This window comes from Meriones unguiculatus, chromosome 11 (assembly GCF_030254825.1).
Source record: "Meriones unguiculatus strain TT.TT164.6M chromosome 11, Bangor_MerUng_6.1, whole genome shotgun sequence".
Lineage (NCBI taxonomy): Eukaryota > Metazoa > Chordata > Mammalia > Rodentia > Muridae > Meriones > Meriones unguiculatus.
In genome coordinates, this window is record NC_083359.1 from 53,459,026 (window position 1) to 53,485,443 (window position 26,418).

Here is a 26,418-nt window from a genome sequence, read left to right on the forward strand (position 1 = left end):
GGTTTTGGGGTTGCTCTGGGCTACACAGCCCCAGGTGGTGGTCTTCTCATCTCAGACTCACTGCCTACCCTGGCAACGGGGCCTCTGGCATGGGTTGTGTCAGGCATGGTCTTCTTGACCAGGGAGCTACACAGTGCCAGACTGGTGATCATCTCAGGCATACTCCTATCCTAGCTGTGGAGGGGCAGCGATCTGGAGCTACTTGGGGGGGGGGGGGTGGCGATCTGGAGCTACTGCAGTCAAGTGTTGGTTGCTTGCCCACCGGGCAATGTCCCTTGCCTGCTGCCAGGACCCTGTCCAAACTGTGGACAAGCAGGACATTGGAAAGTTGGTTGCCCCACATTGCCTAGAAAAAGTAAGGTCTGTGTCTCAAGTTCTTCTCCTACAGGAAACTCTCAGAAAATCTCTCAGACCTGAGTCTGGCAGTCGAAGATTGATGCTGTCTTGGGACCTCTGCCCCCAACAAAGACATGGAGACCACAGGAGTCTAAAATGACCATCTAGATAATTGACTAGTCTCTCTCATTTTGATTGATGCATAGGTCATTTTGATTATACTTCCTGTTATTTTTTTTTCTTTTCAGATCTTTGATGACGTTGATGGCTTGACTAACTGTAGCTTTGGCAGCTTGCAGCAGCAAGCAAACAGCTCCTTCCCCCAAGCTGCAGCCACCTTATTCATTAAATTTCATATGTAAAACTCAGTCCTTGCCTTTTCTAGAGCTACTAGGTCTCTTGTTAAGAAAATGAAAAAAGACTGTTTGTCATGCTAACAGTCTTTATACTAAAGGATAAACAGGTTTCAGATGTGACTTTTCACTCTTCCTTTATAACTACTCATGTCTCTGGTAAATGATTAGATGGAAAGAAAAAGGTTTAAAGTCTACACAAGTTCTGGGGGTCTGAGATGCTCTGAGATGTATGGAAGTCTAAGGATATGAAAGCTTAAATAAGTTCTGAGAGTCTAGGAAAGGAATTTAAGATATATAAGTACAACTTGCAAATATATAACAATAATTTAAGACGTGAAAGTGGGAAATGTTTCAGATTTTCCCCCTCTATGCAATTGTTATACTAATATTTCAAAGGTCCAGAGTTTTAATACTGATTGGTGAAGTTCTGATAAGGTGGTAAAGCTACTTTTTCTACAATATAGATTTTAATACCAATTACAAGCAATGGTAGTGCTAATATATTTAAAACTTTTAAGCTTCCCCACTATCTATTCCTGAGAATAGGATCTCTCTCTTGGTCTTGGGACCTCCTCCCCTCCCCCAATTGCTATGACTATGAAAGTTCCAAATGTAAAATTTTCCTCTAAGTTCCTAAACTTTAACTTTGGTCCCTTGTCTATATCTGTCTCAGTAGATCCCCACCACAGCCCTCACAATGTTCAATGCAGAAATTAAGGTAACAGCATCTGGTTCTTCCAGCCACACCTGCACCTCAGTCCCTTGAATTTGTGTGGGTTTCTTTCTCCTCCTGCTGTGGCTACAGAATGAATAATAATTTGATAAGTATAATGAGAGTGTCTGCAGGTGGCAGAGGAGCAGAGCAACAGCAGGACATAGCCCTGACTTCCACCTGTAACCAGGGCATGCTCCTGTCGGTTCTCTGGATCTTCAACTCAGGCTGGTGCAGGTGGGAGGCAGGTGGATGAGTGGCTGGCTTGCTGAAACTTGTGCCCATCTCCCTCATCCTCAGGAGGCTGGTCTCAGTCTGGAAGAGGCCTGGTCTTGAGAACTCTGTTTCTCTTCTAGACTGGAGAAGACACCAATGCCAAACATGTTTGGAAGTGGACCATTGGAGAAGACATTGAATCTACTGGCAAATGAGGTGTGGGGGGGAACATTGCCTGCTCCTGGCCAGCTCCTGGAAGAGGAGCAGAAAGGGGGTGGAGAAGGAGTGTCAATCGGGTCTCTGCCTGCTCCCAGCCAGAGGCTGAGCCAAGAAGGGGTTTATTGTCTGAAGCTGATGGGACCTATCCAAGATCCTACAGCCTAACATATCCAAGTCGCCTTGAGAGCTGGTTCCCACTCATCCTTGAGGCTGCTCAACTGCTCCATATAGTCAGATGTGCCCATCCAAGTGGGGACTGCCTCACTCCAGCCTCACTCAGACTGAGCCAGCTGACCTGAGAGTTGAGGATGGGGTGATGAGGTTTGAGTGCTGAGATCCCTGAGGTGCCTGAAGTAGAGAAAATCAGGCCTCGGCAATAGCAGCCCTATCATGCTGACCCATTTCCTCCTGCTAACCTTGTCCCTTCCCTTTCAGTTTTCCTTCCCTACCAATATAGTCCTAAGAAACCTGTGGCTATTTCTTCCTATTGTAAGCATATTGTAATATGTAACTTTTGCTCCTCTAAAACTCCCACCTGTTCCCCAGCTTACCTGGCCTGACTAGTCATCCCTCAGCCATAGATAATTCTGATAAGCTGGTATCTCTCTTGGCCTTAAAGATCTCCAAGGTTACAGCTGTTTTTCACTCCCCTAAAGATCCAACTGCAGCCGTTGAGCTTCATCACATGTAGTCTAGTCGGGAGGTACATGGGTAGGAAACATGTCAGGATGCATGCTTGCCCAGTTTGGATATAGCTGTAATTGAACTCACCAGATCTCTCACATACACACACATACATGCACACGTAACAGAGGGAGATTAGTTGGAACAACAAGGTGATCAGTGGGTGTGAGAGGGAGACAAGAGAGGATGTTGGGAGTAAATTTGATTTAAAAAAACATACTACATACATGTATAAAATGTCATAATGAAACATATCTGATGCTGTCTAGGGGCACAGGACTGAGTTTCATTTTCTCTGTCAATTAAAGAATTAAAAGAAAGGAAAGACCTGTTACCAGAAAATGTTCAGAGTCCCAGCAGCGGCATCATATTATACCTGAAAATTTTCCAGTCTCCGCTTGGGGTTCTTGGTGTCTTTAATACAAGAATTTAAGAGCCATCACGAATGGAAGCTTGAGGACAAAGAATATACTCAAACAGAAATTTGGGGACCATTCGTTAGCGTTTAAAAGGAAAACCCCAGTGCAGGCAAGCTTAAATCTCAAAGCTTTGGGAACCTGTAGTATTGGATTAACCCTTGAGAAAGACGCAAGATCGCCTCTCCGCTACAAGTAGATTCCATTCTTTTCACATTATGGTGTACGGTTATGCTAAGAAAGGGTTCAAAACAGGAACAAAGTCTATGGAGCTGGTATGTCAAAGCACTACCTATCAACAGCCATTCTGTTGCAGTTTTCGGTGAAATTAAAGCTGTAACTCACTGAGTTCCTCCCCAGAACCTAGGGACTAGGAGTCAAAAATTACACACACACTTAACGAGTTTCCTCTCATACAGCAAATGAATCGTTCGCAGTATCTCAAAGCAGATAAAGAGAGGGCAAGACTGGATCTTTCAGTTTGCTTGCTGTCTCTACTCTCAAGCGAAACCACACACCCCTAAAGAGGCCTCCTGGGGCAGGGGCGGGTCGTTTTGTTGGTTGGCTGGCTGCCATCCAGGCCAAGCGATGATTGGTCAGCGGCGAGTCAGGCATTAGGCTTCTAGGTCCAAACTGCAGCCAGATTGACGGTGCCTCCCGACAGACATGGCTGGGCGGGTTGTTAACTTGCCGGCCCAGGCAACTGCACTCCTGCTCTTTCTCGCCTGCGTCTTCGGATCCACCGACCCTAGGAGCAGAGAAATTCGGGGGGCGTCGAGGATCCCTTCCCAGTTCAGCGAGGAGGAGTGCATGGCTATTAAAGAGGCGCTGAAAGGTGAACCTCCGCCCTCTTGTGCTCAGATGTGGGTCCCTCAGTTCCCCGTCAGCCCGGGACTGTCTCCCTCTGCATTGGTACTGCTCGCTGATCAGGCCCGAGTTCCAGCGTTCCCGCACGCATTCGGGACACGGTGCAACTGATCTAGCACACCACTCGAGTCCGTGTTCCCTTGCCTATCCTGAAGGCTCCACTTTCTCAGCATAGCCCGCACCCACCCTGCCCCTACCTGCCTCCAACAGTGTTTGTAGTACTTTGAACCTTTTATATCTTTTGACTTTTTATATCTCTGCGGTGCATGAAAACAAAACTGATTTGCTTGGTTTAAATGATCTTCCCCAGGATTCCAGCAAGAACTGGGCTCTCAGTGCTGTTTTAGAGTCAGCGGAGAATATATTGTTCCTCGGGTGTAATATGTAATTAGCTCTGCCCTTAAACGAGGAATTAACAAGGCAACTAACTCATTGGCTTGAGTCTGCGCCTTTCAGAGGAAAGAAGAGCATATTTGTAGGTTCATGGCATGCGTTGTGACCACTGGGCTCAACTCCTCTTTTCCGTTCTTGAGTAGTGGATCAATAAAAACTGCCTATGCAGGCCAACACAGGGTCCAAATGCTAACCCCTAGGAGGAGATAGTTTGTGCATATCATGGAGTGAGGAGCTGGGAAGAGTTTTCCCAGAGCATCACGCAATAGCCCTCTGCAAGGAGTCCCTTTGCACAGAAGAAAACAAAAGTTTACCAAGAGACCTCATAGCAGCAGCATGGCTTAAAAGCATCAACAAAGCCCAAGTACTCTAAAATCCAAAATCTTCTTAATGCCATGCTGACCCTCAAAAGGTTTAAATATCAATTTTATTTATTTATTCATTCATTCATTTTTGGTTTTTTCTTCGTTTGAAACCGTTTCCTGCTCCCCCAAGGTGCTGGAATTACAGGTGTGGCCTGCCACATTCAGCTATGGTTTCAGATTTCTTTATTAGAAATATGCAACCTCTGTAAACTTTAATCCTCTGACTGCTGAATCTTGACAGGTGCCATCCAGATTCCCACAGTGTCTTTCAGCCCTGAGAAATCCAACACCACAGCCCTCGCTGAGTTTGGAGACTACATTCACAAAGGTCAGCTGCAAACCGAGGGCCAAGGGTGGCAGACATACACTGGAGACCTTGACAAGGTGATAAGGAAATACATTTTGTCACTAACAGAGAACAGTCATAGTCTTGGGGGTTGCTTTTTCACTTTGCACATGGAATGTGTAAAAGGAAGAATTTAAAAGTTACACTTGGTGGAGGGTAAAGTGAGGACTATAGATTAGTCTTTGAAAAATAAAGAACTAAGAACTAGCTGTAAGCTGGGTGTTTGACCCCCAACCTTTGGCTAAATATGTATCAGTTAATAAACTATATGATTAATAGGTAAAACAAAGTATTCTCTCTCTTTTGCAAATGTCCCAGCACCTTCCACCCCTGTTACCATGCATATATTCATACAGCATGCAGGCACTTCACTGAGTGGGGTCCATTTATAATAATCACTAGCATATTTCTAAGCCTCTTGGCAGCCAACATCCTTGACCTATCTTAGCATCCTGTCCATTCACCCCTATAACCAAGGAGAGGTTGGGGGAGGGGTCTAAAATCTTCCTTAGTTTAAAAAAAAAAATCTTATGGAGAATAGGGAGGCTCCTCCTTCAAGATGTAGCTGGCCATGGAATATCAAGTAGTCCCCTCTCTAACACTCTGGGACAAATGGATCTGGGACTAAAGCCTTGTCAGTAAACCAGAAGCCAGGCAAGAAGTCATCACCAAAGAAGGGAGGGGAGGAGAGAATTAACTAGGGGCCTGGAGATAAAGCTTAGTGGTAGAGTGTTTGCCTGGTGTGTGCAAGACTCTGGATGCAATTACAAGTCTCTCTCTCTCTCTCTGTCTCCAAAAAATAAGGATATGCAGTGACAATAAACTAGGTAAAGTGGGTGACAGGCTAATCCATACTCTTATTCAGTTTTGTTTTGTTTTTTTGTTTGGTTGGTGTGTGTGTATGTGTGTGTGTGCGTGTGTAGTTGTTTTGCCTGCATGTATGTCTATCACTATGTGTACAGTCCCCTTAGAAGCCAGAAGAGGACATCAGATTCCCCTGGAATTGGAGTCACAGATAGTTTTGGGTAGCCATATGGGTGCTGAGAACTGAATCTGGATCCTCTGCAAGAAGAACTGATACTCTTACCTCTGAGCCATCTCTCCAGCCCTAATATTTAAGTAGAATATTAAGATAGGAAGGGTTTGATCCTGAAGGGAATTTCTGTGTGTGTATAGATACATGTGTGTATGTATGTATATTATACATATATATTTAAATATATACACACACATATGGAAGAGGAATTTCAGAAACTGAATAGCTAGATCAGAATTTATATCTTTAAGAGACATCTATATTCAAAAAATACAGAAAGGAAAAAAAGAGAAAAAGACTTGGGAGCAGAAAATGGTAGGGAAATGGAAGGAAAGTGCTGCCCTCAATTTCTCACTGTTCCTCATCCCTTTGCCTCAAGCCTTTCCTACAGTATTCAACCGCAGCTTTATCCGGCATGAAGTCGTGGGACAGTATAGCCACCTGTTCTCTGTCCATGGCTCAGACCCCAGTTTGCAGCCCTACATGCTGATGGCTCACATGGATGTGGTTCCTGCCTCTGAAGAAGAATGGGAAGTGCCCCCGTTCTCAGGCCTGGAACGTGATGGCTTCATCCATGGCCGGGGCACACTGGACAACAAAAACTCCCTGATGGTCTGAAATTCTATGCTTACTATCTGACTTAGGGCCCAAAAGGTGAATTCAGGATGGGAGAATGTGACTGGCTTTCATGGAGGAAGGAGGATATATTGAAAGAATTGTGTGCAGGAAGCCTGAATGGTAGCTATCAGTTTTTCACTTCATATTTCTGGACTTTGATTTCGCAACCATATAGGAATTGGGGTTAGACAGCCCACTGCTGTCCTTTTCATCTGACATTCATTAATGCTTTTCAGGCGGTACAGAGTTCTGCACCACTTGAATTTGTTCTTTAAAGCTAGTTTATCAGATTCCACCATTCCCAAAAAACACCTCAGACAGTAAGTTTTTCTCCTCTTCTAAATCCTAGGCAATCCTGCAGGCCTTGGAGCTCCTGTTGACCAGAAACTATAGGCCCAGAAGATCTTTCTTCATTGCTTTGGGCCATGATGAGGAGGTAAGCCACCTTATCCAGTACCAGTCTCAGGGCCTCCTTTGAAAGTAGGGTGCTTTCTGTGAGCCAGTATGACCATCAGCTTGCAGGGCTCTGTGATACTCTGTAGCTGTTTGCTACTTTCTGTGTCTGTGTAATAGAACCAAGCTTCCTGGTAATATCTAAGGCAAACAGATAGGCTGCCAATTCTACCCCCAGGAAACATAAGCACAACGAAAGGGAACTGAGTGCTTTCTTTGCAGTGATGCCACTGGCTTTAATCCTGGATGGTTGCTTCACTCTCCAAATCCCAGTTTCTTCATTTCTGAAATTAGTGGTTCCCAGAGGGACTCTGACATGTGGCCTGAGAATTATCTCAGGCAATACCCACAGAATAAGAGTAGGAAGGAAGGTTCTGGAGTGACAAGTGAGTGACATTTGCTGTCTCTGTATGTCTGTCTCTGGCTGAGAAGGACCATGGCTTTGGGTTTTCTATCTGCAGGTGTATGGGCTAAAGGGAGCTCGGCAGATTGCATCACTCCTACAGGCAAGGGGTGTTAAGCTGGCCTTCCTTGTGGATGAAGGGAGTTTTATTTTGGAAGGTTTTATTCCAAAACTAAAGAAGCCTGTTGCCATGTAAGTGAATCGTGTACCCCCTTTTCCACCCTTTGAAGAGTTGTCACTCCATTTGAGAAGAGTCCAGCCTACCATCTATAAGCCACTAAGATCGCTCACCCTCATTTTCAACATGTCCTGGGCTTTCCATTACACCCTTCTTCTAGTGTTGGGTTGGTTTGTTTGCCTTTATTCAAAACAGCATGAAGCTGACCTCCCAGACCTCCAGACCATCGTGTAGACAGGCCTGTGCGTCTATGGAATAGCTTAGTGAAGGAGGCAGGGGAACAGTCTGAAGACTTACCTTTCTCCTCTCCCACAGGATTTCAGTCACAGTGAAGGGTATCCTTGACCTCATGCTGCAAGTAAACATGACTCCGGGCCACTCTTCAGCACCCCCAAAGGAGACAAGCATTGGCATCCTTTCTGCTGCTGTCAGCCGGTAAGCATCTCCTGGCTGCACTCCCAGGACTGTCTTGGATGGAACACCAGACACTTTACTCTGAGACCGTGCCTGTGCATCCTGCCCTGAAGCTGGCCCAGGGAGCAGAGGTGCAGGCCACAGGAGGGACAAAGCCACCAACAACCCAGAACAGGACTGGGATCAAAAGATCTATCAGTACAACTAGAGGGCATTCAGGAGCCAGGAGACAAAAACGAAGTCAAAGAGCTGGGTAGTTCAGTTCCCACCCAAGCAGTTGGCAGCGGCTGGTAAAGCTGTCTAAAGTCTCCTGCTGCTCTGACAGGAGGACAAAGATAAATAAGGGGCACTGGCTGTGGGTGAAGAACAAGGCTTGCAAGAGCAACACTTACCTGCATCTAGGTTCTATTAACAAAATAAAAAGAAAGTGTGCTAGCTAGTTTTGTCAACTTAACACAAGCTAGAGTCATTTGAGAGGAAGGAGCCCTGTTGAGAAAATGCCTCCATAAGAACTAGCTGTACAAAAGCCTGTAGGACATTTTCTTAATTAGTGGTTGATGTGAGAGGGCACACCCCATTATGGATGGTCTCATTCCTGGGCTGGTGGTCCTAAGCAAGCCAGTAAACAGCACCCTCCATGGCCTCTGCATCAGCTCCTGCCTCCAGGTTCCTGCCACATTTGAGTTCCTGTCCTGACTTCCTTCAGTGATGGACAGTGATGTGGAAGTGTAAGTCAAATTAACCCTTTCCTTCCCAAGTTGCTTTTGTTCAGGGTGTTTATTCACAGCAATAGTAACCCTAGCTAGGACAGAGAGCTCTATTCATCAGATATTGAGTGAATAGTGACCATTTATCAAGGCTTTGTGTAAGAGAATAGAGTAAAAAAAAAAAAAAGAGTTGGCCCCTGCCTTAAGCAAGTCCCAGTTGGCGCAATAGACTGGCAGTCCTGCCACGATGTGATAAGTACAATGAGAGTGTCTGCAGGTGGCAGAGGAGCAGAGCAACAGCAGGACATAGCCCTGACTTCCACCTGTAACCAGGGCATGCTCCTGTCGGTTCTCTGGATCTTCAACTCAGGCTGGTGCAGGTGGGAGGCAGGTGGATGAGTGGCTGGCTTGCTGAAACTTGTGCCCATCTCCCTCATCCTCAGGAGGCTGGTCTCAGTCTGGAAGAGGCCTGGTCTTGAGAACTCTGTTTCTCTTCTAGACTGGAGAAGACACCAATGCCAAACATGTTTGGAAGTGGACCATTGGAGAAGACATTGAATCTACTGGCAAATGAGGTGTGGGGGGGAACATTGCCTGCTCCTGGCCAGCTCCTGGAAGAGGAGCAGAAAGGGGGTGGAGAAGGAGTGTCAATCGGGTCTCTGCCTGCTCCCAGCCAGAGGCTGAGCCAAGAAGGGGTTTATTGTCTGAAGCTGATGGGACCTATCCAAGATCCTACAGCCTAACATATCCAAGTCGCCTTGAGAGCTGGTTCCCACTCATCCTTGAGGCTGCTCAACTGCTCCATATAGTCAGATGTGCCCATCCAAGTGGGGACTGCCTCACTCCAGCCTCACTCAGACTGAGCCAGCTGACCTGAGAGTTGAGGATGGGGTGATGAGGTTTGAGTGCTGAGATCCCTGAGGTGCCTGAAGTAGAGAAAATCAGGCCTCGGCAATAGCAGCCCTATCATGCTGACCCATTTCCTCCTGCTAACCTTGTCCCTTCCCTTTCAGTTTTCCTTCCCTACCAATATAGTCCTGAAAAACCTGTGGCTATTTCGTCCCATTGTAAGCAGGTAACATATTACTCTTCCTCCTCTAAAACTCCCACCTCAATTACCTGCTCCCCAGCCCCATTTCTTGGAGTCATCCCTCTGCCAAAGATACATCATGTTATTAATGTATAAGCTGATGTCTCTTGTTCTTAAAGGTCTACAAGATTTAGAAAAGAATGAAATTCTAAGTCTTTCTTTTCTCCATTGCACAGTTCTTCCTGATGTCTAACCATGGCCTTTTGCTTTAGGTTACTGGAGAAGAATCACATAACCAATGCACTGATCAGAACCACTGCAGCCCCCACTATGTTCAATGCAGGAGTCAAGGTAACATCATCTGCTTCCTCCAGCTACACCTGCACCTCCATTCCTTGAGCCTATCTATGGGCTTTCCTTTCCTACTGTGGCTACAGTATGAATAATAGGAAGGGCCAGTTGTCCCGTACCACTGTTCTCTGTTGTCAGTTGGGTAAGCCTTGAGAGCCCCTCCAGTGAAGGTCTACAGCCCATTGAGAGTGTTGGTTACATCTCTATGCATGTGTAGAGGGCAGTTTGGGGGTGCTGGGTTTCCTAACCCATGCCCTGAATGCAACTCCTCTTGTTTTATGTTTTCCTAGCACTTAGATCATTTCGACTAAAACATTCAAACCTTTCTACCATCAAAGTTCTGTATCTATTTTTATTTATTCACTTGTTTTTGGTAGTGCTAGAGACCAAGCCTTCTACCTGTTGAGTACTCTACCACTGAGTAAGATCATCAGTCAAGTAGAATCTTTTTGTAAATGTCTTTGTTTTTAAAGATTTATCCACTGAATTTTTTAGCCACTCATTTGGTGGATGATTAACATGTTTCCCTGTTGTACAAGAGATACTCTCTTGCTACTTATAAAATCTATGATACTTTTTCCCAAAATCTGCCTCAGTACATATAATTTCTATATGAGTCCTTTTTTTGGAATTTAGAATCAATAATTTTATGTGGTTTGATCGCATAAAGAAAGCATTAAGTTTTCAGTAAGTTGACCCACTTGCAGTTGCACTGGCTACCAAGGGGTGTCTCTTGTTAAAGGACCAAGCCTAGCCAATGAAGACATTGGGCTTTGAAGAGAATTAGACCCACTCATAATCATTAGAGGCCACCATTTTCCTGAAGTACAGTGTAATCTGGAAAAAACTGGACTAATCTGAAACCCAAGTTTGATTTGGGTTTGGTGTTTTATTTTGTTTTGTATGCAGTGTTTTACTGTGTAGCCCTTATTGGCCTACAATTTAGTATGGAGAACATGTTGGCCTAAAGCCCACAGCTATATACCCACCTCTGCTTCCTGAGTATGCTACCACACCTGGTCCCCAAGTTTAATATAAGTGAATAATGCTTCCAAATTTATTGGCAAAACAAGCCTGACCCAGCCCAGATTATCTTCACCAGCTGCTGTTCAGAATAGTCATATATGTCTAGTTATTGCTTGATCACAAATATATTAGTCCTGTGCCCTTACATTTGACCTGTTGTTTTTCTCTCCATGCTGGTTGCAAGGTACTTCATTTGATTCTTCTAGAACTATGCAAGTCACATCGCCCTGACAGCTGGAAAAGCAGAGGTTCAGTGAAGTAGCAGATGGTCAAAAATCACACTGCTAATTTGTAATATTCCCAGGATATTCCTGTACCTGGTGCTTTTTGGCATCTTACAAGTTCAAAGAAAGATAAAGGAAATATTCCTCCATAGCCTATCTTCTCCAACTATTCATAAGTTCAGACAAAAAATATATATATATATGCAGATTTTGTAACCAGATATGCAAAACAACCACCACTGTTGTCCTTTGAGGGATTAAACCCTTGAGACCCTGGGTGTTCCACCACACGTAAGCACTAATATTAACAGAATTTGCCACGGTGTCTTGGTAACATGCACACAGATGTCTCCCAATGGCACAGAACAGAGTTGGTTGTCTGGGCAGTTTCAGGGAGTATAGTCCTGCTCTGAAATGCTCTATGACTTCTCCAGGACCAAGAAGTACAAAGATCTCACCTAAAGCAGAGAGCCTAAAAGTGAATATAACCGCTTTTAGGTTGAGGGCCAAGAGAAGACAGGGCAGATTCCAGATTAAGCCCTGGCTTCTTAAGCCAGAGCAGCTGCTTCTTCTCCTTCTGGTGGTACTTTGTGTTTCCTGGGCAAGGGCCAGCTCTAGAAATGTGTTCAGGCCAGGTTTGTGCTTCTCTTTCTAGGAGAATGTCATCCCCCCATTGGCTCAGGCTACAATCAACTTCCGAATTCACCCTTCACAGACAATGCATGAGGTATGTACTTACGTTCCAAAGAGCAGGTCCAGCATCAAGAAGTAAGACCACCAATATCAAGTTTTGTTTTTGTTCTGTTTGTTTGTTTGTTTGTTTGTTTGTTTCAAATGTCCCTGTGTACCAACTACATAGGACAGGAAACATCTGGCTTGAGAAAACTTGGAGTCTAAGTATAAGAAATAAATACAAATGGATGATAATGATTTAGTAAAATCTCTTTAGTGGACTTGCTGTGGGCTTGGCACCATCCTTAGGCAGACAGATGCGTGCACTCACTCATTAGCACTCACACCACTCAGTAAGGCAGAAACCATGCCATCCTCACTCTGCTAAGGAAAACTAGGGTGGTGAGCAACTGAGCAGTTCAACAGCAAGCCAATGAGTACATATCCAGCAACCCAGCTCCAGGGGTCTTTCCTCAACTCTTTGCTGTTGCTGTAATAATCAGTGGTGAACAGAGTCCACAGGACCACTGCAAAGCCACCTTCAAGGTCACAACAGTCTTTTCCTTTAATAGAAATGTGATCTGGGTGTTAAAGGACCCTTAAGATGTTGCTAAGAATACGATGTTAAGGCAAAAGAGTAGGAAAAGTGAAAAAGTAAGTGGATTTTGAGACCAGCCTGGGCTAGAAACCTTGCCTCAAAAACAGTCACAGCACATATGAGCAAACTAAATGAACTCAGCAGTTTGTAGTGTAGATAGATAGACAGACAGACAGACAGACAGACAGACAGATAGATAGATAGATATAAAGAGATAGATAAGGTAGACCAGGTTGTGATGGTTCAGAGTTTTACCTGCCTCTTCTCAGGAGACAGAGGCAGGCAAAACTGAATTCTAGGCCAACCTAGAATATATAGCAAGTTCCAAGCCAGATGTCTTAGTCAGTATTCTATTGCTGTGAAGAGACATCATGACCACAGTAACTCTTAGAAAACAAAGTATTTCATTGGTTCTTGCTTACAGTTTCAGAGGTTTAGTCCATTTTCATCGTGTCAGGGAACATGGCGGCATACAGACAGACATGATGCTGGAAAAGTAGCTGAGAGTTCTACATTTGGGTCCACAGGCACGAGAAAGGGAGAGATACCGGGCCTGCTTTGGGCTTTTGAAACCTCAAAGCCCATCCTGTGTAACACACTTTCTCCAACAAGGCCACGTCTTCTAATGCTTCTAAGTGGTGCACAATCCCTGATGACCAAACATTCTGATATATGAGCCTAGGGGGGGCTGTTCTTATTCAAACCACCACACAAGCCAAAGCTATGTAGTAAGACCTTGTCTCAAACTAATATGAAAAGCATAGGCTGGAGAGATGGCTCAAAGGTTAAGAGCATTGACTGTTCTTACAAAAGTCCTGATTTCAATTCCCAACAAGCTTATGGTGGCTCATAACCATAAAGATGGTTAAGGTGCCCTCTTCCAGCATGCAGGCAGGCATGTGTGCAGAATACTGTATATATAATAAATAAATAAATAAATCTTAAAAAATCATATGAAAGGTAAGGCAGAGAACAGTAGAGAAAGACACCCAACATTGACATCTGATCTGTAACACACACACACGTACATACATCTGTAACACATCTGTAACACATCTGATCTGTAACACACACACACATGTACATACATCTGTAACACACACACACACATACATGTAACACACACACACACACACAAAATGATTACAACAAAAGAAAACACCAAGAAGCCAGACAGCAGTGGCACATGCCTTTAATCCCAGCACTTGGAAACCAGAGGCAGGCAGATCTGTTTGAATTCAAGGCAGGTCTGGTCTACAGAGTGAGTTCCAGGACAGCCAAAACTATACACACACACACACACACAAAAAAAAAAAAAAAAAAAAAAAAAACTTGCCTCAACAAACAAACAACAACAACAAAACAACCACCAAGAGGTTCACCCAACAGCTGGCAGATGGATAATACATTCTAGAATACAGTAGGAACTCTGGTCTATATCCACAATGGTCAGACATGCCCAGATTTCTACATGTTGGTTTTCAAGAGTTCTTCCCATGTGTCCCTGTACAAGTGGGAGGTGCATACATCATAGACTCAGGAGTGGGTTATCAGCCTGCCCAGCCTTGGGGAAGGGGACTGAGCTCAATGTGAATCCTGGATTCAGTTGCTTTTCATCAGGTGCCAGCCTTGTCCTCTCCCTGGAGGCTCATAGGACCAGGAAATCACTCAATTTCCTCAGCTGAGCTTTCCACTGTTTTTTTTTTCCAGCCCATTCCAACTCCATCCTTTTCCAAAGGCTGTTTTCCACCTGTGAGGGCTTTCATCTTCCTGATCCTGGCACTGTCCCCACCTAACCACAGAAGCCTTCCCGCCTGGTCTATCTGACGATGCCTCTGGAATTCCCTGTACTCATCCTGGTCACCTGCCCCAGTGACAGATGGAAAGTCTCCATCCTCTAGAAAGCTCAGAGGACCTGTTTGTCCTGGCCACTCCTCTCTCTTGCCTAGGGGCCACATGCTCAGAGCTGCATGCTTGTTCCAGTGGGAACACAAGTGGGTGCCACAGTTCTCTTCCATCTGCACCTACTCTTGCCCACAGTCTAGAGGGAGGCTTCAATCCAGCTATATAAGCTGCTACTGGAAAACCCATGACAGGCTGTCACTCAATATATACTGTCTTGGTTGGTTGTTTGTTTGTTTGTTTGTTTGTTTAGCAACCTGATTACGAATATCTCCCTGTGATGAACTTGAGGCATGTTTCCCTGTAACACCTACCCTATTCCCCTCTTTCATACTGCTCACACTGCACTGAGCAGAATGTAGTACCAGACACATCACAGACAAGAAGAAAAATCAGCTCCTGGTAACAAGTGAGCAAGTGAAGGCATGGAGAATCTCAGAGCACACACCACTGTGAAGCGTTATCCAAAGCACATTTTTACCATGCCTCATTTTTCTGTTTTTGTTTTTGTTTTTTCAACCCATCCTTCTCCACCCTAGGTAATAGCTCTTGCTTCTTCTCTGCCAGTCCATATCCTCTCTTCAAACCCAAAATCTCTAGCAACAGACTGTGCACAATAAGATAAATGTTTTTCTGATCCTCATTTCAGATTGTTGTAGCAATACATCTGATGGATACTCAGCCCAACATTCCTAACTGGCTACAAGGGGAAGACAGCACCTCACTAGATTGATTCTTGTTGGGTTTTGTTGGTTCTTGTCTTTTATGATCCAACATTTATTACTTTTTATTTGTTCAGTACTGTAGATAAGGGAACAAAGCTGGCACAGCCCCTGCCTTTGAATCAGGCTCTTACTACAGGGAACCAGTGTTCATATCTTCTTCAATTTCTAGAAGACTGAAAACTCTGGAGTGACCTGAAGCAAGAAAGCAAGAAATGCAGGCACAGCCCTATCTACCTCAAAAGAGATGGCTTAGGAGCCTTTTCCAGGGGAGAGGGATGTGTGAAGAACATATATATATATATATATATATATATATATATATATATATATTTAACATATTAGGCCTTGAACCTAGGGCCTTGTGCATGCTATTGCAAGCATTCTGCCATTGAGCCATATCCACAGTGAATTCAGTATTGACTGAGTGAGACTATTGGGAATACTAAGCTGTGGTAAAACTGAGTTCTGAATGAAAACAAGTTCTTATAACCCTCACCCACTCCCTGAAGGGCATTTGCTTTGATTCTTATGGTGATTCTGAGCTAGAAGTGGGAGCCTTCACTGATCTCTCCAAAAGCAACTTCTAGGGACCATTAGCCTAAAATGAGTCCTCCAAATAATGTCCTCATTGGGGTGATCTCCAGCTTTTAGACATGGCCCTTTCAAGGACAGGAGCAGCTTCAATCTAACCACTAATGGATCAAATGGTTGACATTGAGCTTTTCCTTGTGTGGCTGACTGGATTGGGGGACCACTGTAAGCTTCTGGTCCATTCCCTCATGTGACCTGAGCCTTAGGGGTCTGACCTGCATCTTTTCTGGGACCAGGGATTCACTGGATTCCCCCTAAGTCACCTCAGGCTCAATTGTCTGGAAGTTTTCTTGTGGTCCTTCTCAAGAAAAAGAGGCAAAAGGGAAAACTTCAGCTCTAGCATTGTACTCCTGATTTTTTGTGTATGCCGAGCTCATCTTTCTGACTCAGTGTATTTGATTACAAATAGGCCTCAGCTCAAACAAGGAAAAGTAAGCTATGTGGTATGGCCCTATGGTGACCTCTCTCAGACTCTCAGGTTGGAGCAGGATCATCCCTTGAGATGGCTGAGATTCCCATCCTCCAGTCTCTTATACTCTACCTAAGCCCATGGCTCACAACCCAAAGGACAAAACAATTTCCAGATTATCCAGTTTTCCATCTGACTCCTAGCTGTATGACAGTCCTCCCAACACTTAGCTAAATTCTGCTATGCTTTCTAGGAAGTGCCAGCTCTTACATCATCTATAGCCAGGGTCCCACTGCAAAAATAAACAGCCTTTTCTTTGAACTCCAGAGTGCTACCTTGCTGAAACAAAGGGTCTGAATTTGGCGCTTAGCTTGGCAGATCAATGAGAACTATAACCCTCTTTGCTTCTATACTAAAGGTCCTAGAACTTGTCAAGAAGACCATGGCTGATGACCGAATCCAGATGCGTGTGTTGAGATTCACTGATCCCGTGCCCATCAGCCCCTCTGATGACCAGGCCTTGGGCTACCAGCTGCTTCAACAGACCATAAAATCTGTCTTCCCAGAAGTCAATATCGTTGTGCCTGGTAATGACTTCATCAGCCGTGGCTGGTGGGTGGTGGTAGCTGGGACCACTTCCTATCTGACACCCCTTTCTTTCCCTAATCCCAAACCAGCCATTTATCCTGGAAACAGCTGACTGCTTCTGTCCCTGGAACTGTGTTTTCCCCTTGGGCTGGAAGTGAGAAAGCAAACAGGAAAGGAACAAAAACAATAAATTAGGTCAGTTGAGTGTGGGTCCTCGCTTAACCTAGGCCAGCAGTGACCTGTAGAGGGAGGATCAGCTTAGAATCTACCTTTGCTGGAGGAGTTATGTCACCACCATCCTAGAATAACAAACAGCTCAGCAGCAAGAAAAAGTCTCTGACCCGTGACATTCATTTTGACCCAGTTCTCTTCAATCCCTTTGCATTCTCCCCATCTTCCATCCAAATCTGGCAAATCTAGCAAATCCTAGGGAACCTCATAAAATTTAACTACTCACGTATTCCAGTTAGAATCTGCCTTTCTGAAAGATACTCCCAGAGGATTTTTGTCACAGTGGTGACTGAGCAATTTCTAAATATCTGGTCCCAATGTACAGGCATGTGCTGATACGAAAGCTTGTGTCCAGTCCCTTCTATGTAGGTTTACTCATGGCTTTCTATGAACATCTCAGAACCCTGGCTCTCACAGTCCACATCCTCCTCTCTTGGCCTCAAAGGCTCTTTCCACTCCTTCCATGCCACTGGCCATAATCCCATTGGTAGGATAAGGCTGCAATAGGACTGGAGAAAATTAACAGGAAGAAATCTACAAAGCACAGAATCAGACCTAGGTACCTACTTGAAATCAGAAGAGGAAAACAGAACAAAACATAAAATGTCATCTTGAATCATCACACCACATTTGAATCAATTCTGGGAATACCTCTTCCCAAAGGTCATGCCTATCCAGGGCAAATCTCAGCCCAGCTGGGTGACTTATCTACCTTCGGGAAAGTGGGAGACCAGGGGGAATTTCTTAGAACTTTCCCAAGCTTTGCCTCCAGGACAAAACCATCCCTCAGAAGAGGAGACCAGAAGAACATGCTACCCTATGAGGAGGAATTATGTTTTATCTTAGTAAAATGCCCCACAGATGTCTCCATTCTTCTGTCCTGAGTGATATGGAGTAAAGGCCAAGTGATCTCTCTAGAGTCTTGATTTCTCAAATGGCAAATTGCTTTGACTGTGGAGATAAGATGAAAGTGCTGGCCTCCCTGGTCATCATAAGACAAGAACAGATTGGCTTTGGACCACTCCAAGCTATCTCACCAGTGCTTCCAGGGGATTCCACATTCCTGGTTAAAGCTAAAGTTTTTGCAAAAATTTGAAAAGGAGCACCTTAGACAATAAGAAATATCCTAGGTGCTGGCTGGTGGTGATGAATCCCTTTCATCCCAGCACTCGGGAGGCAGAAGCAGGAGGATCTCTGAGTTCAAGGCCAGCCTAGTCTACAGAGCAAGTCCAGGACAGTCAGAGTTACACAGAGAAATCCTGTCTCAAAAAAACAAAACAAAAACAAAAAGTCCTAGGCAGATGCTCTTAAGAAGTTACAGACATCACTCTACAGTGGCCCAAGCTCCTAAGTGGCCCAGCCACTCACCCAGTGTCCCCTACTTCACTGGTTGGTCTGCTCACATAAAGCCCATTTTCTCATAATCTTCCCTTTCTAGGTATTTGTATTGCGAATGCAGACTGCCGACACTATGCCAACATCACCAACGGCATCTACCTGTTCAACCCCGTGTTCCTGCAGCCTGAGGGCTTCAGTAGGTAAGTGGCACAGGATTAAGCAGCAAAGCACAGAGGAGGTATATCTGATCTGTCCCTTCCCATTTTGGTGACTTACAGAATAAAGGAAAGGCAGATTTTGACAAATTAGATTGGCATCATTGGCCCAGGAATTGTGGGGGTAACCCCATGCACACTCCTCTTTTAAAAGAATAGCAGGTGACTGGTGAGAACTTGTTGAAAATAAGATCCTTGGGTAAAGCTGTATGTAGTGACCTGTAATCCTAGCACTTTAGAGACTGAGACAAGGGGATGGCCATTAAAAATTTTTTAACATATTTTTGTTTATTTTATTTTATTAATTATACTTTATTCACTTTGTATCCCCCCATAAACCCCTCCCTCCTCCCCTCCTAGTCCCACCCTCCCTCCCCCTTCTTCACACATGCCCTTCCCCAAGTCCACTGATAGGGAGGTCCTCCTCTCCTTCCTTCTGATCTTAGTCTATCAGATCACATCAGGAGTGGCTGCATTGTCATCTTCTGTGGCCTGGTAAGGCTGCTCTACCCTCAGGGGGAGGTGATCAAAAAGCAGGCCAATCAGATTATTCCAGAGGCAGTCCCAGACATCAGAAGAAGACAACAGGAAACAACCTAGGAACCTGCCACAGAGGGCCTCTGAAAGGCTCTGCCCTACAGACTATCAAAACAGACGCTGAGACTTATGGCCAACTATTGGGCAGAGTACATGGAATCTTATGTAAGAAGTGGGAAATAGTAAGATCTGGAGAGGACAGGAGCTCCACAAGGAGAGCAACAGAACCAGAAAATTTGAACACAGGGGTCTTCCCAGAGACTCATACTCCAACCAAGTACCAGGCATGGAGATAACCTAGAACCCCTGCACAGATGTAGCCCATGGCAGTTCAGTGTCCAAGTGGGTTACATAGTAATGGAATTTTTTTTCTTATTTTTTGAGTGTTTTGCTTTCATATATATCTGTATACTGTTTGCATGCATTGTTCAGAAGAGGGCACCACAGAGCAGGTGGTTGCAAGCCACCAGGCTTCAAATCCAGGTCCTCTGAAACAGTGCTCTGAACTGTTGAGCCATCTCTCCAGCCCCATGGATTGTCAAGTTTAATTCCAGCTTGAGCTATGTAGCAAAATCATGTCTAGGAAGGGAGGGAGAGAGAGAGGGAGGGAGGAAGGGAAGGAAGGAAGGAAGGAAGGAAGGAAGGAAGGAAGGAAGGAAGGAAGGAAGGAAGGAAGGAAGGTTGGATTACCCATAAGTAGTCTTTCTCACTTTGGGAGAATGCTCACCTTGATAAGCAAACATATGAGTTCAAAGTTGGGCATCCAAAATGTGAATACCAATTTTAACTGTCATATGTGACTGTTTTATGGTTTCTTAAGTAAATTTGGACCTTTGAAATTTGGGGAGATAAGTTTTATTTAGCCTTCTGCAGTCTATCACATCAGACCTGACTTCACCACAGGTCACTTTAAGCAGAATGGATGTGTTTGAATGTGATCTTAAGGACAGCATCCATTAAGCAAGGCATGGTGGCTTATATCTTTAATCCCAGTGCAAGGGAGGCAAAGGCCAAGTTCAAAGCCAATCTGGTCTACATAGGAAGCTCTTAAACAACCAGTACTACTTAGAGAGGGCCTGTCTCAAACAAACAAACTAACAAAAAGAATAGCATTCATGTTTGGGGGTTTATTTGTTAAAATTGAGGGTAAGTGACCCCTCTGTTTCCTATCATCTTTTCACTTTGTGGGTGAGCATGAGATCTGATAGCAGGGTTCCTAGGTAAAGTACAGACTGGAGAGGTACCTTGAACTGTTGTTGCCTTCCTGCCTTCCCTTATGCCTAATGATCACAACCTTAGAAAATTCTAGCCAGAAAGAGAAGAAGGAGGATGAGGAGGAGGAAAAGGAGAAGAATTAGGAAGATAATCCTCCCAGAGGAGAAACAGACCTCAGAAGAGTGGATAAGTCCCCAGAAGTTTAGTCATCAGTGTCCCCACTGTCCTTGTACATGAGCACAGGTCCTTGAGAAACAACTGCTATGTCACACATCAGCTGACAAATGACTCTTCTCACCTTTCCCCATGGGGGGCCAAAGACGAGTCTATCAGGGGATGGAAGAGGCAGAAAGGGTGTTCTGTGACAACTCAAGTGCTATAAACTTTGACCCTTATCTCCTCCCCCTGAACGTTTTTTCCCTCAGTATCCATGGAATCAATGAGAAAATCTCAGTTCAGAGCTACCAGAACCAGGTGAAGTTCATCTTTGAGTTAATGCAAAATGCTGATACCAACACAGAGCCAGTTCCTCATCTGCACGAACTATGAATCGAGGATCCGGCTGAGTGAGGGGTGCCCAGCACTGCGCCAGGACTACCCTAAAGGGAGAGAACACTGATACTGATGGAAGGTTTGATAGAAAACATCTTGTCATGCAGAGCTCAGCTGCCTCCTCCACTCACCAGGGAATGAGCTCCATGGAGAAGAGGAAGATGAGCAGAAACTGGCCTGTTAGCCTCTGGATGTCTGTGTTCTTCCCCTGAGTGGCATTCACTGCCTTCTGCTCTGTCCTGCTTGTTGGCCTCTCTCTTGTTGGTTATTTAACTATTCCACTTTCCCAGCCTGACTTAGCAAATGTAGATTTTGGAAAAATCTCAAGCAGGTTTTATCTAGATAGAATGTTAATTTAGGGTGCTTGAGCTGGACTGTCTTCTAGAATTTCCTTTCTCCTGTCATTTTCTCTCAGACTTTGGAGCTGCCTCTTGGCCTCTCCTTTTCTGCCTCTGCTTCCTTTCTCCATTCTCAGGTTCATTCCACATCTGGAATAAGACTCAGTCAAACTGAGACACTCTCACAATCACAGTCAGTCAAATAAAGGGGTTGGGGACTGTAGCATCAGCTGCTCTCTGACAAGTGAGCATGAGGTAGAAACTTTGAGAGAACACCATAACTACTGGTACCAGAGGCTGGGGCCTGAAAAAGTAAGCTGCTGACCTTGGGCTCCTGGGACTTTGTTCAACCCTGTTCCTGCCACCTGCACTTGCTGCTCCACCCCAGGAAACACTAATCCATTGAAGCATTTTGCTGGCACAGCCTATGGGGCTGAGCTCCCAAGAAAGAAACTTTCACTCAAGATCCAGCTTCCCACTGGAGCCCAGAACCAGCAGAGCCCTGGCCCTGGCGTCATGTCCTGTTTCAGGGAAGTGAAGGGCAATAAAGGGGGTGGTTAGAGGGTTTCTTCCCTGGTCAAGACAGGCAAGGGGAGGTAGCCTCCATTAGAGGACAGCAGAACTCCTGTCTTCTCTCTGGACTCTAACCCTAGGCATATTTGAATCTTCCCAGTAGCTGCCAGGTTGGGGGGGGCATTGGAAAGCAGCATTTCTTGACTCAAGGCCAAGATCTGTGCTTTTTGGGTCACAAGGGAGTCAAGGTCACAAGAGGAGATACAGAAACAGGACTTGAAAGACTCCATCTTTTCCCTTCTCCAGGCCAGGACAGTCTATGTGTACCAGGGCTTTGATAGTACTAGGTTTCCTTGATAACTCCTCAGTAACCCCAATTCTCCCTCACTCCCAAATCCTTACCTTCCTCCTGTGGATGTGAACTGTTCCTTGCAGCTTGGGCTTAATTGTCACTGTTAGAAACAGTGTGGGAATTATTCAAGCTTTTTTGCTATTCCTGCTAAGATTCACATTCCTTCCCTCACTCTCCCTTTCTGGCCAATTCAGTACTTATTCAGTCTTTGTTGGAGGGCAAGCTTAAGAACAAAAACAATTCTTCATTTTTGTGCAGAGCCCTACAAAGTAGTTTTATACACCTTATCTCAACCCTGTAAACATGTTACTGTTAGTCCTTCCTAACAGATGGGTGGGCTACACATCTAGCTGTAAACAGTTATGGAAACCCACATTACCTGGCTCCCAAACTCACCATTATTCTCTGATCTGACTCACCACTGAATTCTTATTTAATCCTCATAGCAACTTCTGTGGTATGTGTGTACCCCACATTTGTATGTTGTAAACTTAATCATATAAGAAAAGTATTCAGAGGTGGGAAACACAACCTTTATAGGGCTATTAGGGTTAGACAAGGCTATCAGGGCTGAGCCCCATCTTTGACTTACTGATAGCTTTTTAAGATGAGAGTTTGAGAAGACAGATACATTTAAATTGATTTGGACATTGTACCATGAATACATATGTCAAAATATCACACAGTACCCCATTATAAGAGAAAAAGAGAGCAGAAGACAGACAAGTTAATACATGCATTCCTACATCTTGCCATGCGAAGTCCTGTGCCATCTCTACAGCAAAAAGACCTTTACCAAGGAGCAAACCAGTGTTCCCCACATGATTTTAAAGCTCCAGAGCTGTAAGCCAAAATAAACCTCCTTTCTTTGTAACTCAACCCAGTTTGTAGTATTGTGTTCTTGAAAACAGAAAACAGTAACACAACTCAAATATGCTATTGCTCCATTTTATAAATGAAGTCCCGGGCTTAAAAATCCCAAGGTTGCCCAAGGCCATGCAGGTATTAAGGACAGGGTCTCTGTGAATTCAAAGTCTATGCTAATAGTTCTCCCAAAAGCCCAAAGTGACAGGATCCTCAAGGAGCAGTTGTAGAAATAAAAGGAGGTCCTGAGTCCCCAAGTCCTGCCTCCCCCCCAAGAAACTGTGGGGTGTAGCTTACTGCTTTTTCCCCTCTATCTGGAATCAGTTCCCCACTCTAGCTCTGTTCCTCTGGCTGACCTCTCCTTATTCACACCTCTCCCTGTGTCTGCTAGCACTTCCTATTCCCATTCTCCAGGTTCAGCTCTATGGAGGACAATCACATCTCTAATGACTACAGTGACTGGAGGGATGTACAGCAACTTATCCCCTTCCATCCCACTTTCTTTTCTAGCTTCAGAAAGGATAAGCTTTCTGCAACCCCTAATGGGAAAAAAGGCCCTTGAGAGAGAAAGCCCTGACTCCTTCCCTGAGAGATCACAAATGCCAGTCAATGGCCCTGAAGGGTCCTGGGAGGTATGGATCACAGCTTTAGATAGCATAGCTACAGTTAGACTTTTCATAGGTGAACAATAAATCTGAGGCATTCCTCCAACCCAAACCCTACCCACTTACCAAACCCTAAATTCACCTTGAAAGAGACCCAGGAGATGAATGTCTACACACGTATCTCCTGACCCTGATGACAGAGTTCAAGCTTTCTTTTATCTCCCTTTATGCCTACCTAGGTGGGAAGGGGACAAAATATGTGTAAGCAAAGACAATGGAGAAGGTGAGTAAAATTGGGCTGTAGTCCTGGATTGTGACTATTCTTTTTATTTCATTTTTGTTTGTTTTGATACATGGTCTCACAGTGTAGCCCTGGTTGTCCTGGAACTCACTATGTAAGCCAGGATGGCCTCAAATTCATAGAGATCCCCCTGCCTTTGCCTTCTGACTGCTGGGATTAAAGGTGTGCACCAACACCCCTGGCTTAATTCTACTCTTCCAATAAGAGCTGAACATTTCATCAAATGTTTTTGAAAACATAAATATACATACATATATATTAAAGATTTATTTATTTACTAGGAATATAGTGTTCTGCCTACATGTATGCCTGCACACCGAAAGAAGGCACCAGACCCCATTATAGATGATGATGTGGTTGCTGGGAATTGAACTCAGGGTCTCTAGAAGAGCAGCCAGTACGCTTAACCTCTCCAGTCCCCAAAACATAAATATTTTAATTGAAATAAAACAACTTAAAATTCTTATGTTTTGATGTCTAACACAGTCAATTATGAAAATGTTCCTTGCATATGTTATTTTAGATCGACAAATATAAAATTTTCAGAATTGTATAAATTGTTTAAAAAACGTTCCAGCTGGGAAATGGTGGTGCACACCTTTAGTCACAGCACTTGAGAGGCAGAGGCAGGCAGAGCTCTATGAGTTCAAGGCCAGCCTGGCCTGAAGAGTGAATTCTAGGACAGCGAAGATGATATAGATAAACCCTGTCTTGAAGAACCCATGAGTACACCAAAGCAGGGATTGGAACTCAAAGACCATCAAGAAAATAGATTTTCAATACTACTGATAAATAACATGTCACACCAGGATCATTGTCTGAGGGGAAGCTGTAACAAGCTTTCCTTTGTCTTGGCTAAGCATTTCGACAACTCAGTTCTTCCCTGTACTCAGAAGCCAAGCCTGTCTCTAGTCCACAACAACACAGCCCACAAGCCTTTGGGACAAGTCAGACATGGTTAACTTTTTCTGAAGACAGAAGGCATACTTGCTTTGGCAAGCACACACACCAAACTTGGAAGCAAGCAAAGGTTGGTGTTCCCCCATCCACCCTGCAAGGATGGCATAGGAATTTGTAAGATGTTCCATAGTTTTTAAATTATTATCTTTTATTTTTATGTGTATAGGTGTTCCATGTGTATGTGTGCTTTGTACTGTGTGTAGTACCTGCATAGGCCAGAAAAGGGCACCAGATCCCCTGGGACTAGAATTATAAAAGGTTGTGAACCACATTATAGGTGCCGGGAATCAAACTCTAGTCTTCTGGAAGAGCAACCAGTGTTCTTAATCACAGAGTCATCTCTCCGTCTTCAAAGTAATTACAAGATAGAACAAAATATATACTATTTTAATTTATTAATTTAAATGAAGACATAGGGCAAGATAGAGAAGTGTTTCCCTGGAGTCTGATCTCTCAGGAATGTATACTCAGAGTTACTAGTTGTTCCATCAACAGTGAATATTAAATGTCAAGGGACAGAGTGTTTGGCATATCATGGCTATAATATATGGCTCATTCTAAAGCAAGAAGCCCAGGGTGAGTGATTCTGTTGCCCAAGCATATGAGATGAAGTCTTATTCTATATGTGTTGCAGGGCCTCATTTGGACATGGGCCTCCATAGTGAAGAGACTTCCAGCTCTGAGACTTCAGAGTTCAATGAGAACTGTACAAAGAACTGAGAAAGTGTGCTAAGATTATAAGCAGATAGGCATGTGAGACCTTCAGAAAACCAAACCCTGTCAGATTGGGCTTTGTAAGTCAGGGGAGAGAAAGAGAAGTACAGTAAAGACCCTTTTTTGGGTACTGTCTTTTGTTCCTTCTTTCTAACCCTTGTACAGAATTTACTATCTTCTAGGCACTATGTGATATATAAAGGTAATGGTGATGATATAATTAGCCTATGAAGTAAGCTGTTGCAGTGTAACAAGTGGAAAACAGAGGCAGTGAAATGAGAAAAGATATATAAATGCAAAAGTTGTTAGTCATTAGGGAAAAGCAAATTAAAACTACAGTGAGAGACCACTTTATATCCACCAGGTTGGCTGTAATCAAAATAAGTGGAAAATAACAAATGCTGGCAAGTATGTAGTGAAGTTGGAAGCCTTGTGCATTCACTGGTGGGAACAGTTGGTGTTTCCTCTAAAGTTAAACAGAGAATTACCATATTACCCTGCAATTCCACTTGAAAGTATGTGGTCAAGAGAAATGAAAACAACAAGTGTTTAAACACCTTTTTGTCAACCCAAAAAATGACATCACAGAAATTTTTGAATATAAAATTTTAATGTATACAATTTAAAATATTTACACATCTATCCTCGAAGACTTTGTAATGTACACTGGGAAACAAAATGAATGTAATAAAACAAGATGTTCATGGGCCAGCAAGATCGCTTAGTGGGTAAAAAGCACTTGCTAAGCTTAACCGGCAGAGGTGGACCTACATAAGGGAATTAAATCCCCAGTCATCCTCTGGTCTTCATATACACAAGGTGGCACATGTGTGTCTACCTTCCTACAT

General features: G+C 44.2%; 1 protein-coding gene across 2 annotated transcripts; it reads left to right on the forward strand.

Moving 5' to 3' along the window:
• Positions 1–3,583: 3,583 nt before the first annotated feature.
• On the forward strand, positions 3,584–26,281 carry Pm20d1 (peptidase M20 domain containing 1). 2 transcript variants are annotated; one of them, XM_060364250.1, is made up of 13 exons: positions 3,584–3,774; positions 4,806–4,892; positions 6,326–6,558; positions 6,914–7,000; positions 7,479–7,612; positions 7,914–8,033; positions 9,219–9,294; positions 9,733–9,794; positions 10,022–10,100; positions 12,006–12,077; positions 16,666–16,834; positions 18,505–18,604; positions 20,797–26,281. In XM_060364250.1, exons 1-13 carry the CDS (start codon positions 3,606–3,608, stop codon positions 20,918–20,920), a joined length of 1,512 nt encoding a protein of 503 aa, XP_060220233.1. In that variant the 5' UTR covers positions 3,584–3,605; the 3' UTR covers positions 20,921–26,281. The 2 variants fall into 2 exon arrangements, with proteins under 2 accessions (XP_060220233.1, XP_060220234.1); XM_060364251.1 differs by lacking the exon at positions 6,326–6,558 and having other exon boundaries at positions 4,806–4,948.
• The last annotated feature ends 137 nt before the right edge of the window (positions 26,282–26,418 follow it).

Bases quoted from the DNA above. Each gene is read 5' to 3' on its own strand.
- Pm20d1 (XM_060364250.1), top strand. From the start codon at position 3,606: ATGGCTGGGCGGGTTGTTAACTTGCCGGCCCAGGCAACTGCACTCCTG. The intron at 4,893-6,325 runs GTCAGCTGCAAA...CTTTGCCTCAAG, and splicing joins TGGAGACTACATTCACAAAG to CCTTTCCTACAGTATTCAAC. The intron at 9,295-9,732 runs GTGTGGGGGGGA...CTTCCCTTTCAG, and splicing joins TGAATCTACTGGCAAATGAG to TTTTCCTTCCCTACCAATAT.